This window comes from Bos indicus x Bos taurus, chromosome 8, assembly GCF_003369695.1.
Source record: "Bos indicus x Bos taurus breed Angus x Brahman F1 hybrid chromosome 8, Bos_hybrid_MaternalHap_v2.0, whole genome shotgun sequence".
NCBI lineage: Eukaryota > Metazoa > Chordata > Mammalia > Artiodactyla > Bovidae > Bos > Bos indicus x Bos taurus.
Window position 1 is genome coordinate 7078868 of NC_040083.1, and position 13628 is coordinate 7092495.

General features: G+C 41.5%; 1 protein-coding gene across 1 annotated transcript; it reads left to right on the forward strand.

The window, feature by feature from the left end:
• Nucleotides 1-2470: 2470 nt before the first annotated feature.
• Nucleotides 2471-4711, forward strand: LOC113897899 (disintegrin and metalloproteinase domain-containing protein 20-like). The gene has a single exon (XM_027550831.1). It carries the CDS (start codon nt 2471-2473, stop codon nt 4709-4711), a length of 2241 nt encoding a protein of 746 aa, XP_027406632.1.
• Nucleotides 4712-13628: the final 8917 nt, after the last annotated feature.

The window sequence follows — 13628 nt, forward strand, 5'->3', positions numbered from 1 at the left end:
TATAAATCTGAGGAGTGAATTTTCATTAGGAGTGAGGTTGTGGCTAACAGTTTCATACTATGTAGGAGTTAGGGCAGTTAAGGTGATATTAAGATACAGGCCATGTCCTTAAGTCAACGTCTAATCATTTTTGAAAATGAGCTATGAAATTAACCTAGACGGTCCCTCACTTAGTACCCAGAAGGTAAGTGAAATTATTGGTGGATAATACCTTAGTAAATCAGATGCCCAGTTCTTTGAAGTTTGTGTAGGACTGATTTGAGAATTGGTTTAAGAGTAAGAATGTATTGTAAATGGTAGCTTAATGAGGGGCTTCCCTGGTGGTTCAGACAGTAAAGAATTTGCCTGCAATGTGGGAGACCTGGGTTCAATCCCTGGGTTGGAAAGATCCCCTGAAGGGAGAGCCTGGCAACCCACTCCAGTATTCTTGTCTGGAGAATCCCATGGACAGAGGGCCAGGTGGGCTACAGTCCATGGTGTCACAAAGAGTCAGACATAACTAAACGACCAAGCACAGCACAGCTTAGTGAGATGGCTAGCTGTTTAGAGGTCTGGAAGTATGTTTGATCATCAAAGCAAATTATTAACAAATGTCTAGTCTGTATGGCACATGGAGATTCTGAGAATGGAAATCTTCTCTGCTGGGCTACACATTGTCACCTTATCCTTTTGATTTAAAGAGTTAGCAGAATTAACTAGGAATAACAGGTTTTCTGTGAAGAAGTGTGAGCACACAGGACATTGTTTCTTCCTTTTATGAAATGAAAATTCCATAAATGACAGAAAAACGATTCCAGAGAAAGGAAGTCAAGGAACATAGACACAAAATATTTTCTAATTAAGCAGAAATGACTACAGGATCTAGTAGATGGTAGGTCCTTCCTTAATCACGCATCTTCATTTTTATACCCAGTGTGGGAAGTAGACTGGATCAACCTGAATTAGCATCCTCAGAGCTAGCTTTTCTGTGTCTTTTTCAACTAGGCCAAGGCTTCTGACTGTACACAACAGAATTATTTTCATGATCTGATAAAGACAGTGGATATTTCACTAGGTAAGTTAAAGCAAGCATTTTAAATATAAAGTATTGAAAGCACTTTTAAAAATCCCCAATGTGCTGTTTCCCCTAAAACCTCTGTTCAAATTAGAGCTCTAGACCGGTTAATAATCTTGATCTGTGTGTTCATTTATGTTTTCTAAGTGTATACCATCATGTATGAACATTACATGTTTTTTAAATGCTTTGGTCAAAGAAGAAAGCAGAACATCAGTATTGCCAGCCAGGCATGTTGTCATATTTCATGCTAACAAATATATGATAACACATTTGTATGATGGAGATAACTGTAGGTGGTATTTTCATATGGCATATGTATTACCTGTTTTTATTATGAAGTAATACATTGTGAGGTTGCACTCGGGAACTGATTACCTTAAAGTCCTATAATGTGGAGACTTTGATGTCTTTGCCACTCTAAGACAATATTTCCTTACTCCAAGCTTTCCTCCTTCAAGGAGCCACTGATTTCCTTTTTACTTCTGAAGGTTATTTTGCACTCAGTACATTACAATTTTCAACTGATACCCTCCCAGCTACCCTGATTTCCTTCCATTTTATAAGGGTACAGGTTTTTAAATGCTGTTCTTCTTAACAGTATGATAGAATGTAAATACATTTGAGTAACATCCATCAACAACCCAACATATTCCCCCTCCCACGGCCACCTGGGTCTACCAGTCATTGCATTAGGTAGCATTACAGTAGATCCTCAAAGCTGTGAAAGCTAGCAGTGCTGGACGCCTGCAATTTCATAGATTTAGATGAAGAGAAATGCAGAGGACGTAGGACAAATAATGACTTGTTACATGGAAATACATCATATGGACAATGAGAAAATATAATATCTGCGAATAATATATCTCTCCTGAGTATTATGATTAAAGAATTCTCACTTGTAAGTAAAAGGAGGACCTATAGTTTATTATCATAACATCCAAATGTGTAACACAAGACTCCTTTATCAGAAGATGATATTCATTCACCTTTCCAGTAAGACTCTTTTGTGTTATATATTGTGGAAATGTTTGCACATATTAATAGACATAAAGAACTGTATCACAAATCACTATGTGCCCTTCCTCTAGATTCAACAAGTGTCATCGTAGGCCAGTCACCATTCGTGTGTACTCACACAGTCTCACTCTGCCTCACCATTACTTAAGAGCCCGTCAGACATGTCTTAAGCCAAACTCTCATTCATCCTAACCTGTACCCTTCCTTTTTCCTCTATCTTGGTTTGCTCATCACTCCCACCCAGTCCCTGTTCTACTTATTTGTTTTTCTTTTAGTGCTGCTGCTTTGACTGCATGACTTTGCCAGACAACAAACTAAAGGTTAACATTGAATACATCAGCTCAGACGGAGGAGACTGAACACTGATGTATGCTGTCCTGCCCTCTTTTTCCACCAATGGCTAGATATGATGTCTCCGCGATAGGTGTTGGTGAGTTCCTGGTGTGTATGAAGGTTACTCTCCTGCTTGTCTGGCTGAAAGTATTCCTCTTCCTTCCTGGATGGCCCCAGCTTGGGCACTCCCAAAGACTTGGCCCCCCAGAAGTGGTGATTCCCTGGAGAGTAACACCCACTGGCAGAGGCATGAAGCTTCAAGGCTGGTTCTCTTACAAACTGCATTTTGGGGGCCAGAGACATGTTGTTCATATAAAGGTCAAGAAGAATTTTTTGTCCAAAAACTTCCCAGTGTTCACCTACGCAGACAAGGGTGTTCTCCTGCAAGACCAACCGTTTGTCCAGGATGACTGTTATTACAGTGGTTATGTGGAGGGGGACCCAGAGTCTCTGGTTTCCCTCAGTAACTGCTTCGGGGGTTTTCAAGGAATGTTACAGACAAATGACGTTGTTTATGAAATTGAACCCAAAAGGTTGTCTACTGCATTTGAGCATCTAATATATAAGCTAGACAATGAGGAGATGAATTTTTCATACTTTCAATGTGGGTTAACAGATGAAAAAATAGCAGGACAATTAAAGATTCAAGAAAGCATTAATTCCACTTTGATGCAAAGTGACTATACAGGCTGGTGGACCCACCACTATTTTGTTGAAGTGGCAGTAGTCGTAGATCACAGTCGATATCTTCATCATAGTAGTAATGCTTCGCTTGTGCAGAAAGAAGTGTTCCTTGTTTTAAATGGAGTAAGTGACCTTATGAAAGCACTGGGTCTTGAGGTATTTTTCAAGGGAATGGAGATATGGACTAAACAAAGCCTTATTTCAGTAGTAGACATTACACATACCTTGATGAACTTTTGCAGATGGAAGCAAAAGGGCTTCCATAATCGTGTGCCCCACGATGTGGCACATTTTTTTGTAAAAAAGAATTTTGGTAATGAATTTGGCCTAGCTTATGATGCACAAGCGTGTGCAGTTCGTTATAGCTGTTCAGTTGAGACTTTCCACGATGAAGGGACTTTTTTTTACTCATATGTTGTGGCTCATGACGTGGGTCATAATTTGGGTATGCAACATGATACCGAAACATGTCAGTGTGGAGCACCAAAGTGCATAATGTTTGAAGCAGTAGAAGCAACAACTAAATTCAGCAACTGCAGCTATGCTGATTATTGGAACGTTGGTCGTAGAAGATCCTGTTTGTACAACACACCAAATCCACACACACTCGTGACAGAGATACGCTGTGGAAACAGTGTGGTTGATGAAGGAGAAGAGTGTGACTGTGGATCCTTAAAGACGTGTAACACTGATCCCTGTTGTCAGTTAAACTGCACTGTGACAGCTGGTATCAACTGTGCTTTTGGGCTTTGTTGTGATAACTGCATGTTCAGGAAACCAGGCACCTTGTGTAGGAAAGAAGAAAATGAATGTGATCTTCCAGAGTGGTGCAATGGGACATCCAATCAGTGTCCAGATGATGTGTACGTGCAGGATGGGGCCTCCTGCACAGGCGGTGGTTACTGCTATGGAAAGAGATGCAATGAGCGCGATGAACACTGTAGGCAAATCTTTGGCAAAGAGGCCAAGGATGCAGACATGAGTTGCTACACGGCAGTAAATACCCGAGGTGACCGTTTTGGTAACTGTGGTATCACAGAAACCTCATACATAAGATGCAGCATGGCAGACAGCCTGTGTGGGAGGATTCAGTGTGAGAACGTCAAAGAAATTCCTGTAATGAGCGATCATATTACTCTGCATTGGACTAAATTCGAAAATAACACTTGCTGGGGTACAGACTACCACCTCGGGATAAGAATAGCTGATATTGGTGCAGTGAAAGATGGTACAAAGTGTGGTCCCGAAAACATCTGCATCAGAAGGAGGTGTGTCTCTTATTCCACTGTTCCACGTAACTGCTCACCTCAGCTCTGCTCTTTGAGGGGAGTCTGCAACAACAGACAGCACTGCCACTGCAACTACGGGTGGGGCCCTCCCGTCTGCCAGGAAAAAGGCAGAGGAGGCAGTGTGGACAGTGGCCCAGCCCCTGAGCGCCAAACAGAAGAAAGGATGGACAGGAAGAACCTGCTAACATATTTCCTGATTCCTTTTTTGTTTCTACTACTGTGTCTTTTGCTTTGGCTTTGGCTGTTCACGAGACCAAAAAAGAAAGATGAAAAAGAACAGGCTGTTCCACCAAAATCTGAGAAAACTACCCAAAACCTACCTAAAAAGTAGACATGTTACGGCTTCACTTAGGATGTAAGCACAGAATATTCTAACTTTACCTAAGGAAGAAACACAGAATGTGCCTACTGAAAAAACAACAAACAAGGAAAAACCAATAGCTCCTATTTCAAGAGACTGCCAAAGCCTAGTGATCTTTCCCAAGGATTAGACTGTAATCTCCTGGAAGTAACAATGTTATAACATGTGTCCTAGATCATTGGCAGAAAATTCCAACTTTTCCTAATCATTTGGGACCATAAACAACCAGTAAACAAAATTTACTAATCCCTAGCCTATTTCTACTTTCCATTATTTTAAGCGATTTTAAGTGGTCAATTTTTATGGAATTATTCTCTGTGTGTGTCTGGAGCAGAGACAGTCTGTGGATGGTGTTCGTGTGTGTGTCTGATTTACTGTTCCTCTATCCCACATGCCCTTCCTCCTTGTACTCTGGCCTTGTCACACAAGGACTGGTAACCTACAGATTACATGTCTTATATGCCAATCCTCTCCTGTTCCTTTCTGCCAATGGCAGGAACTAGAGAAAGAGTTGAAACCCGGGGAAAATTTGATTTGTGTTCATGTCAGAATTGTCTCATTAACAGCTTTCGCCTTAGCAGCAACCATAATTTCTGCTATATACATATTTGGTTACACTCAGAACCAACAAGACTATAAGTCTCAGCCATACTGGCACTGCTACCAAGCATTGTAGCCTCCCAGTTTTGAGTCCCAGGTCTAAATGTTCTCCAAATCCCTGAGTTTCCCATACCAGGTGGGCTAACCCTTTCCTCGGGGATCACATACTAGAGCCACAGGACCTTCTGCAATGATTCCAAGAACACTACCTCTTCCCTTTGATTTTAAAGGGGCATTTAATTTTATGTTTCATTTTGGCTATTCTACTTCAGTTTAAGATTCTCCATTTGGTCTGAAATACTCAGTTTTATTCTATGCCTTCACTGATATTCAGGGTGGCCTTTTCTCCAGCTAGTATTGGTCAAAATGTGCTTGACTCCCAGTAGCCAATGAGAGTTTTGCCCTTTTGTAATAAATTTCCCTGTGGCCTGGAAGTGTTTCAAGTCTGCCCATACCATACTCTCCTTGTTCTAAGTGGGTAGTTACTCCTTAGCACATGTGCATAGCCTTCTAGACACACGCTGACGACTCGGGTCCCAGGAGGAATTTTCTTAGCTGTGCCCTTCTTTGGTCCCGTTGTTACACTGCTGGGGAACTGCCATTATGTTTGTTGCTATTAGATTCATAAAGCTGGCAGTCCACTTGCAAATGCTGGACACCAAAACCTCCACTATTTGAAACAATGAAAGAAAGCTGCCAGTGTCAGTTGCTCAGTCATGTCCGACTCTTTGGGACCCCATGGACTGTAGCCTGCCACACTACTCTGTCCATGGGGTTTCCCAGGCAAGAATACTGGAGTGGGTAGCCATTTACTTCAGGGGATCTTCCTGACCCAGGGATCGAACCTGGATTTCCTGCATTGCAGGAAGATTTTTTACCCTCTGAGCCACCATAGCAGATATTTAAACATGAAAAAATTACTAAGAAACTTACGTGGGATGTGTCATTTTAAGTAAAACTATAAATGAATAGTATCAGTTTATAAAAAGTAAACATCTGATTAACACAACGAAATTAATAACAAATGGATTGTTTTCCCTACATTTTACCCACAGACAGCAGTCCTCAAAGGTAAGCTGCTGAGTGTTAAACCTTAAGGAACAGACCTCAGTTATTCACAAGCAGAAATTACTTTACAGGATAAAACTAAAGGATAAGGTATTTAACTAATATTATGCATCCAGTAAAACTCTGCACAAAAACAATACAAGAAAGAAATACCGACTTCATGTACAGAGATCGAACAAAAATCACAAATAACAAGTATATCAAATTCAGCAAAAATGAGGAAATAACATCTTCAGCAGAAGGAAGAAAATAACATTTTCACAAAGTAGGGTTTATTTCTGTAAACGCAAGCGTCGTTTATATAATTTCTTACTGGATATTAAAAACATAAAACATATGCTCATCGCAGCACATACAGAAAAAGCCTTAAATAACATTTAAACTCTTTTGACAATGAAAAGTACTTCATAGCCAGGTAGGAATAAAAGCAAGCTTTCCTAATAACATTTAAACTCTTTTGACAATGAAAAGTACTTCATAGCCAGGTAGGAATAAAAGCAAGCTTTCCTAACCTAATAATAAATATCATTGAAAATTAATCATTGAACCTTCTTTAAAATGAAGTTCCCAGTGAAACTGGGAATAAATCAGTGTTCTTCTTTGTCACCACTTACATTAACTTTTACATTCTTATTGAGTATAGTTGATTTACAATCTATTAGTTTCAGCTGCACAGCACAGTGAATCTCACTATTTATATTAACTTTTTATCTCAGGACCCAGAACAATTAGATTGAGAGTCAAAAACTATGGAACTGAAAAATAAACATAAAAGCTGCCATTAAATGTAGCTTACAGGAATTTCTACATATAAAATCCTACTATAAAAATTCTAAAAGCTAAGAAGAAGGTTTACAAAATACAAAATATTTTAAACAATAAGTAAAGGATTCTTACAAGTCAATACAAATAACAATTGTCATATATATTAAAAATCAGTGAGTAGAGAAACGAACAATGTGGTAAAATGTAAACCTTTACTGGAAACATAGGAGATGTATACATTTTCTGATAAGTTGAAATAATTTCATCATTTTTTAAGGAATTATTCCTACTGAGTTGAACGAATCTATGAAGACCTACAAGACCTTTTAGAACTAACACCCAAAAAAGATGTCCTTCTCATTATACGGGACTGGAATGCAAAAGTAGGAAGTCAAGAAACACCAGGAGCACCAGGCAAATTTGGCCCTGGAGTACGGAATGAAGCAGGGCAAAGCCCATAGAGTTTTGCCAAGAGAATGCACTGGTCATAGCAAACACACTCTTCCAACAACACAAGAGAAGACTCTACACATGGACATAACCAGATGATCAACACCGAAATCACATTGACTATATTCTTTGCAGCCAAAGATGCCAAAGCTCTATACAGTCAGCAAAAACAAGACCGGGAGCTGACTGTGGTTCAGATCATGAGCTCCTTATTGCCAAATTCAGACTTAAATTCAAGAAAGTAGGGAAAACCACTAGACCATTGAGGTATGACCTAAATCAAATCCCTTATGATTATACAGTGGAAGTGAGAAATAGTTTTAAGGGACTAGATCTGATAGACAGAGTGCCTGATGAACGATGGACGGAGGTTCGTGATTGTACGGGAGACAGAGATCAAGACCATCCCCATGGAAAAGAAATGCAAAGAAGCAAAATGACTGTCTGAGGACGCCTTACAAATAGCTGTGAAAAGAAGAGAAGTGAAAAGCAAAGGAGCAAAGGAAAGATATAAGCATCTGAATGCAGAGTTCCAAAGAATAGCAAGGAGACATAAGAAAGCCTTCCTCAGTGATCAATGCAAAGAAACAGAGGAAAACAACAGAATGGGAAAGACTAGAGAGCTCTTCAAGGAAATTCAAGATACCAAGGGAACATTTCATGCAAAGATGGGCTCGATAAAGGACAGAAGCGCTATGGACCTAACAGAAGCAGAAGATATTAAGAAGAGGTGGCAAGAATACACAGAAGAACTGTACAAAAAAGACTTTAAGATGCAGATAACCAAGATGGTGTGATCACTCACCTAGAGCCAGACATCCTGGAATGTGAAGTCAAGTGGGCCTTGGAAAGCATCACTAGGAACAAAGCTAGTGGAGGTGATGGCATTCCAGTTGAGCTATTTCAAATCCTGAAAGATGATGCTGTGAAAGTGTTGCACACAATATGCCAGCAAATTTGGAAAATGCAGCAGTGGCCAAAGGACTGGGAGAGGTCAGTTTTCATTCCAGTCCCAAAGAAAGGAAATGCCAAAAAATGCTCAAACCACCGCACAATAGCACTCATCTCACACGCTAGTAAAGTAATGCTCAAAATTCTCCAAGCCAGGCTTCAGCAATACTTGAACCGTGAACTTCCAGATGTTCATGTTGCAGATGTTTTAGAAAAGGCAGAGGAACCAGAGATCAAATTGCCAACATCTGCTGGATCACGGAAAAAGCAAGAGAGTTCCAGAAAAACATCGATTTCTGCTTTCTTGACTATGCCAAAGCCATTGACTGTGTGGACCACAATAAACTGTGGAAAATTCTTCAAGAGATGGGAATACCAGACCACCTGACCTGCCTCTTGAGAAACCTATATGCAGGTCAGGAAGCAACAGTTAGAACTGGACATGGAACAACAGACTGGTTCCAAATAGGAAAAGGAGTACATCAAGGCTGTATATTGTCACCCTGTTTATTTAACGTGTATGCCGAGTACCTCATGAGAAATGCTGGACTGGAAGGAAGCACAAGCTGGATTCAAGATTGCCAGGAGAAATAACCTCAGATATGCAGATGACACCACCCTTATGGCAGAAAGTGAAGAGGCACTAAAAAGCCTCTTGATGAAAGTGAAAGAGGAGAGTGAAAAAGTGGGTTCAAAGCTCAACATTCAGAAAACGAAGATCATGGCATCTGGTCCCATCACTTCATGGCAAATAGATGGGGAAACAGTGGAGACAGTGTCAGGCTTTATTTTGGGGGCTCCAAAATCACTGCGGATGGTGACTGCAGCCATGAAATTAAAAGACTATTACTCCTTGGAAGGAAAGTTATGACCAACCTAGACAGCATATTGAAAAGCAGAGATATTACTTTGTCAACAAAGGTCCATCTAGTCAAGGCTATGGTTTTTCCAGTGGTCATGTATGGATGTGAGGTTTGGACTGTGAAGAATGCTAAGCGCCGAAGAGTTGATGCTTTTGAACTGTGGTGTTGGAGAAGACTCTTGAGAGTCCCTTGGACTGCAAGGAGATCCAACCAGTCCGTTCTGAAGGAGAGCAGTCCTGGGTGTTCTTTGGAAGGACTGATGCTAAAGCTGAACTTCCAATACTTTGGCCACCTCATGCGAGAGCTGACTCATTGGAAAAGACTCTGACGCTGGGAGGTATTGGGGGCAGGAGGAGAAGGGGACGACAGAGGATGAGATGGCTGGATGGCATCACCGACTCGATGGACATGACTTTAAGTCAACTCTGGGAGTTGGTGATGATGTGAGTCTGGCGTGGTTGATTCACGGAGTTGCAAGCAGTCAGACATGACTGAGCGACAGAACTGAACTGATTCCTACTGAGATTTCCAGTAATTATTTGACTAGGGTAATAAACAACATAAAATTATATTTCCTGGAAACAATCACAAAGAAGTAATTATAATTTGGAGTGATATTAAAATAATTTATTTGCATCAGCCTGGCTTCCACTGCAAACTAGGAAAACTCCTCCACTACATTCAAAAGGAAGATTTAACACCGGGAATTGGTTGAGTACAAAGTTCACACTAAGGGCTAGAGAAAGAGACTCTAAGCTTGAGTCTGAAAGGACTCTAGACCATAATCATAAAGCTGGGTCCCCCTGAGACACAGAACCAACAGGTGATACAAATATGAGTGAACCAGAAAAGAAATGAATGGTACTCTTGACACAGAGACAGTAAGTGGAATACCTGAACTTTCTTTTATTTTTGAGCTAGGCCTACCTTCAGAGTGAAGTGAAACAGCAGCTCTCCTCAGAACTTAGCTCACTGGTTTCCCACAGGAAGTTACACTTCCTGCTCTCCATTTCATACATCCCTTGATGACAGAGCTCAGAATTGGTCACCAGAGTATGGAGATGAGAGGCCCCAAAATCTGTAGTCAGCAAACTGGAAAACCAAAAAGTAAGTGGAAGAGCTGTAGACAGGGGTCACTTCCAGTTGGGAACCCACCTGGCAGTTCCAAGAGGAAGGAAGGTGGCTTCAAAAAGAAATATCAAATATCCCATCTGCCTGTTGGCTCTATCTTTGAGTACTGTTCATTCCTTTTCTAAGTCACTTATAATCTCACTTTGATAGTCTGTGTTCTAAGTACCAAATTATAAAGTTCACCAACACCCATTTGCCATATCTCAAGGTAAGAGAGAAAAGCAAGGAGGAAAAAATGATAATGCTGCTTAATTTATAATATATACAAGGATATATAAATTAGATCCTGTGTATGTGTATTCGGATGACAGAAATTCCTTGTTTCCATTTCTTGTTCTCTTTGCCCTCAGCCGATGTCTCTTTTGGCCAGGACCTCTACATGATGGGGTGATTCGCTCAGAACTTTTTAAAAAGCCACTTTCTGCCGGATGAAACAGTAGAATTAACTTCATTGCATGCTTCTCCCTGTGTTACTGAACAATGCAAGTCCAAGTGTCAACACACAGTGAGGCCAAACTATGCTAAAACACTGCAGTTTGGAAGACAGAAAGGTTTATTGCAGGGCCATGTAAACAGATGAGTGGCTCACGCTCTAAGAACCCCCAAATTACTGAAAGCTCTCATCAAAGCCCTTTGAAAAGCAAAAAAGGTGAGGGAGGGATGAGGTTAGTTGTTGCAAATCTCCTGGTTTAGATCCTTTGTTCTTGAGGTCAGGTCATGGTCAGGTGACGATGTTTCTGTAAATCTCTACCAAATGAATGATGTTCTCTGACTTGACAAGAAAGGGCAAGGTGCCAAGGTACAACTTTCACCCTCCAAGGTCCTGGTCCTGGCTAAGAGGAGACAGAGCTCAGTTGGCAGTTCCTTCAGGGCCGGGTCCCCAGGCTCCACCCAGCTGTCATCTCTAAAGAAGCCAGGCGCCCAACCCAGCTGGCTCTCAGGCTCCTCAGGCCACCCAAAGTGGGACACTAGGTCCCACACACTGCGACCCAGCACACTGCCACTGCTATTAGGTTGCAGAGAGCAGAATGGGAGAGAGGTTCACTGCTGCCCCAAGGCCTGGGCTGAGGCTAGTGGGTGACTTTGGTGAGGGCTCTGAAGCCCTGCAGGACACAGCAGGATGTGAGAATTACCTTGCCTCAGATGTGAAATGAGGGCAACTGTACTGTAGTTTGAACATTCTTTGGCATTGCCCTTCTTTAAGACTGGACTGAAAACTGACCTTTTCCCGTCCTGTGGCCACTGCTGAGTTTTCCTAAGTTGCTGACATATTGAGTGCAGCACTTTAATAGCATCGTCTTTTATGATTGTAAATAACTCTGCTGGAATTCTGTTACTACCTCTAGCTTTGGTCTACCCAGGTGGTGCTAGCAGTAAAGAACCCACCTACCAATTCAGGAGACATAAGAGACAGGGGAAGATCCTCTGGAGGAGGGTATGGCAACCACTCCAATATTCTTGCCTGAAGAATCCATGGACAGAGGGACTCGATGGCCGGCTACAGTTCATAGGGTCACAGAGAGTCAGACCCTAAAGCAACTTAGCGTTCACATACATGCTATGCTATGCCTAGTCACTTCAGTTGTGTCCGACTCTGTGTGACCCCATAGACGGCAGCCCACCAGGCTCCCCCGTCCCTGGGATTCTCCAGGCAACAACACTGGAGTCGGTTGCCATTTCCTTCTCCAATGCATGAAAGTGAAAAGTGAAAGTCAAGTCGCTCAGTCATGCCCAACTCTTAGCGACCCCATGGACTGCAGCCTTCCAGGCTCCTCCGTCCATGGGATTGTCCAGGCAAGAGCACTAGAGTGGGTCGCCAGTGCCTTCTCCAATGGCAGGGCTACAGCTAGAAAAGACCATGTGTGTGTGCTCAGTTGTTTAGTCATGTCTGACTCTTTGTGAGCCCATGTACAGTAGCCCACCACTGTCCTCTGTCCACAGGATTTTCCAGCAAGAATACTGGCATGGGTTGCCATTTCCCCCTCCAGTGTATCTTCTGACCCTGGGATCGAACCCAAATCTCCTGCATTGGCAGACGGGTTCTTTACCACTGAGCTTCCTGGGAAGCCCCGTGGGTACTATTAATCCAATTCCAAGGAATTCAAGGCCTTAACAAGCTCTTGTTTATTTTCTGATGCACAAATGATGACTGTTTCCCAAACTCCCTCCTGGCATCAACAGTCTTGCTAATACAAGGGTGTCAAATTAACTGTAAAATGAAGCGGAGAGAAAATAGGAACAACTTATGCCACACGATGCTAGCATCACCACCCACACTCTTTCTTCATCTCGCTCTTCTTTGTAATCTCTTTGTGCCACTTCTTTACTGACAACAGTTCTTGTAATGGATGAGGCACACTTATTTACACATGTGAAATGTCTCTAAGTTATCCTTGACCTTAGAGTGAAAGTCATAGATGGTTACTGAAGCCTCAATCCTTGAACAATGGTTTAAACCACATCAAACTTATTTCTGGAACTTGAAGCAATTCAACTGTTTCATTATGAGGTTTTGTGCTGAGAAAATAATCTGAGATGAGGGACACAGTATGAATAAAGCACTAAAGTATGAATAAAAAACACTAAACACGTGTACTACGTGCCCGGAATACATGGGATGGGAATAAGGACTATACTCAGGATTATTCATATTGAGGAGTAATTAGAGGATGATGGAGAAGGCAAAGCCAGAATGTGGAAGGCCTTTATCCAATTGCCATGGTCTTTAGAACTCAAGGAGCCTTGTTGCTAAGCACTTCAATCTGGAACATAAAGAAGGAAGAGATGAAAGGGGAGAGATTTTTATTCTTTGTCATATGATGTTTCCATTTAAATCTTTGTTCACAGACCTTGGTGGCACAAACTATCACAAAGTCATAACTAGAAAATACCATGGTAACCGTTAATTCTACCTGTGGTAAGTGTTTCAAGAATTTAACTGTGAAGGGAAAAGTGCTAGAATTTGGGCACACATGAATTCACAAACATACAACCTTACAACCACAACATGATTTCTTGTGAATTTTTCAAAACTAGAGGGGTGTCTATGACCTATTTTA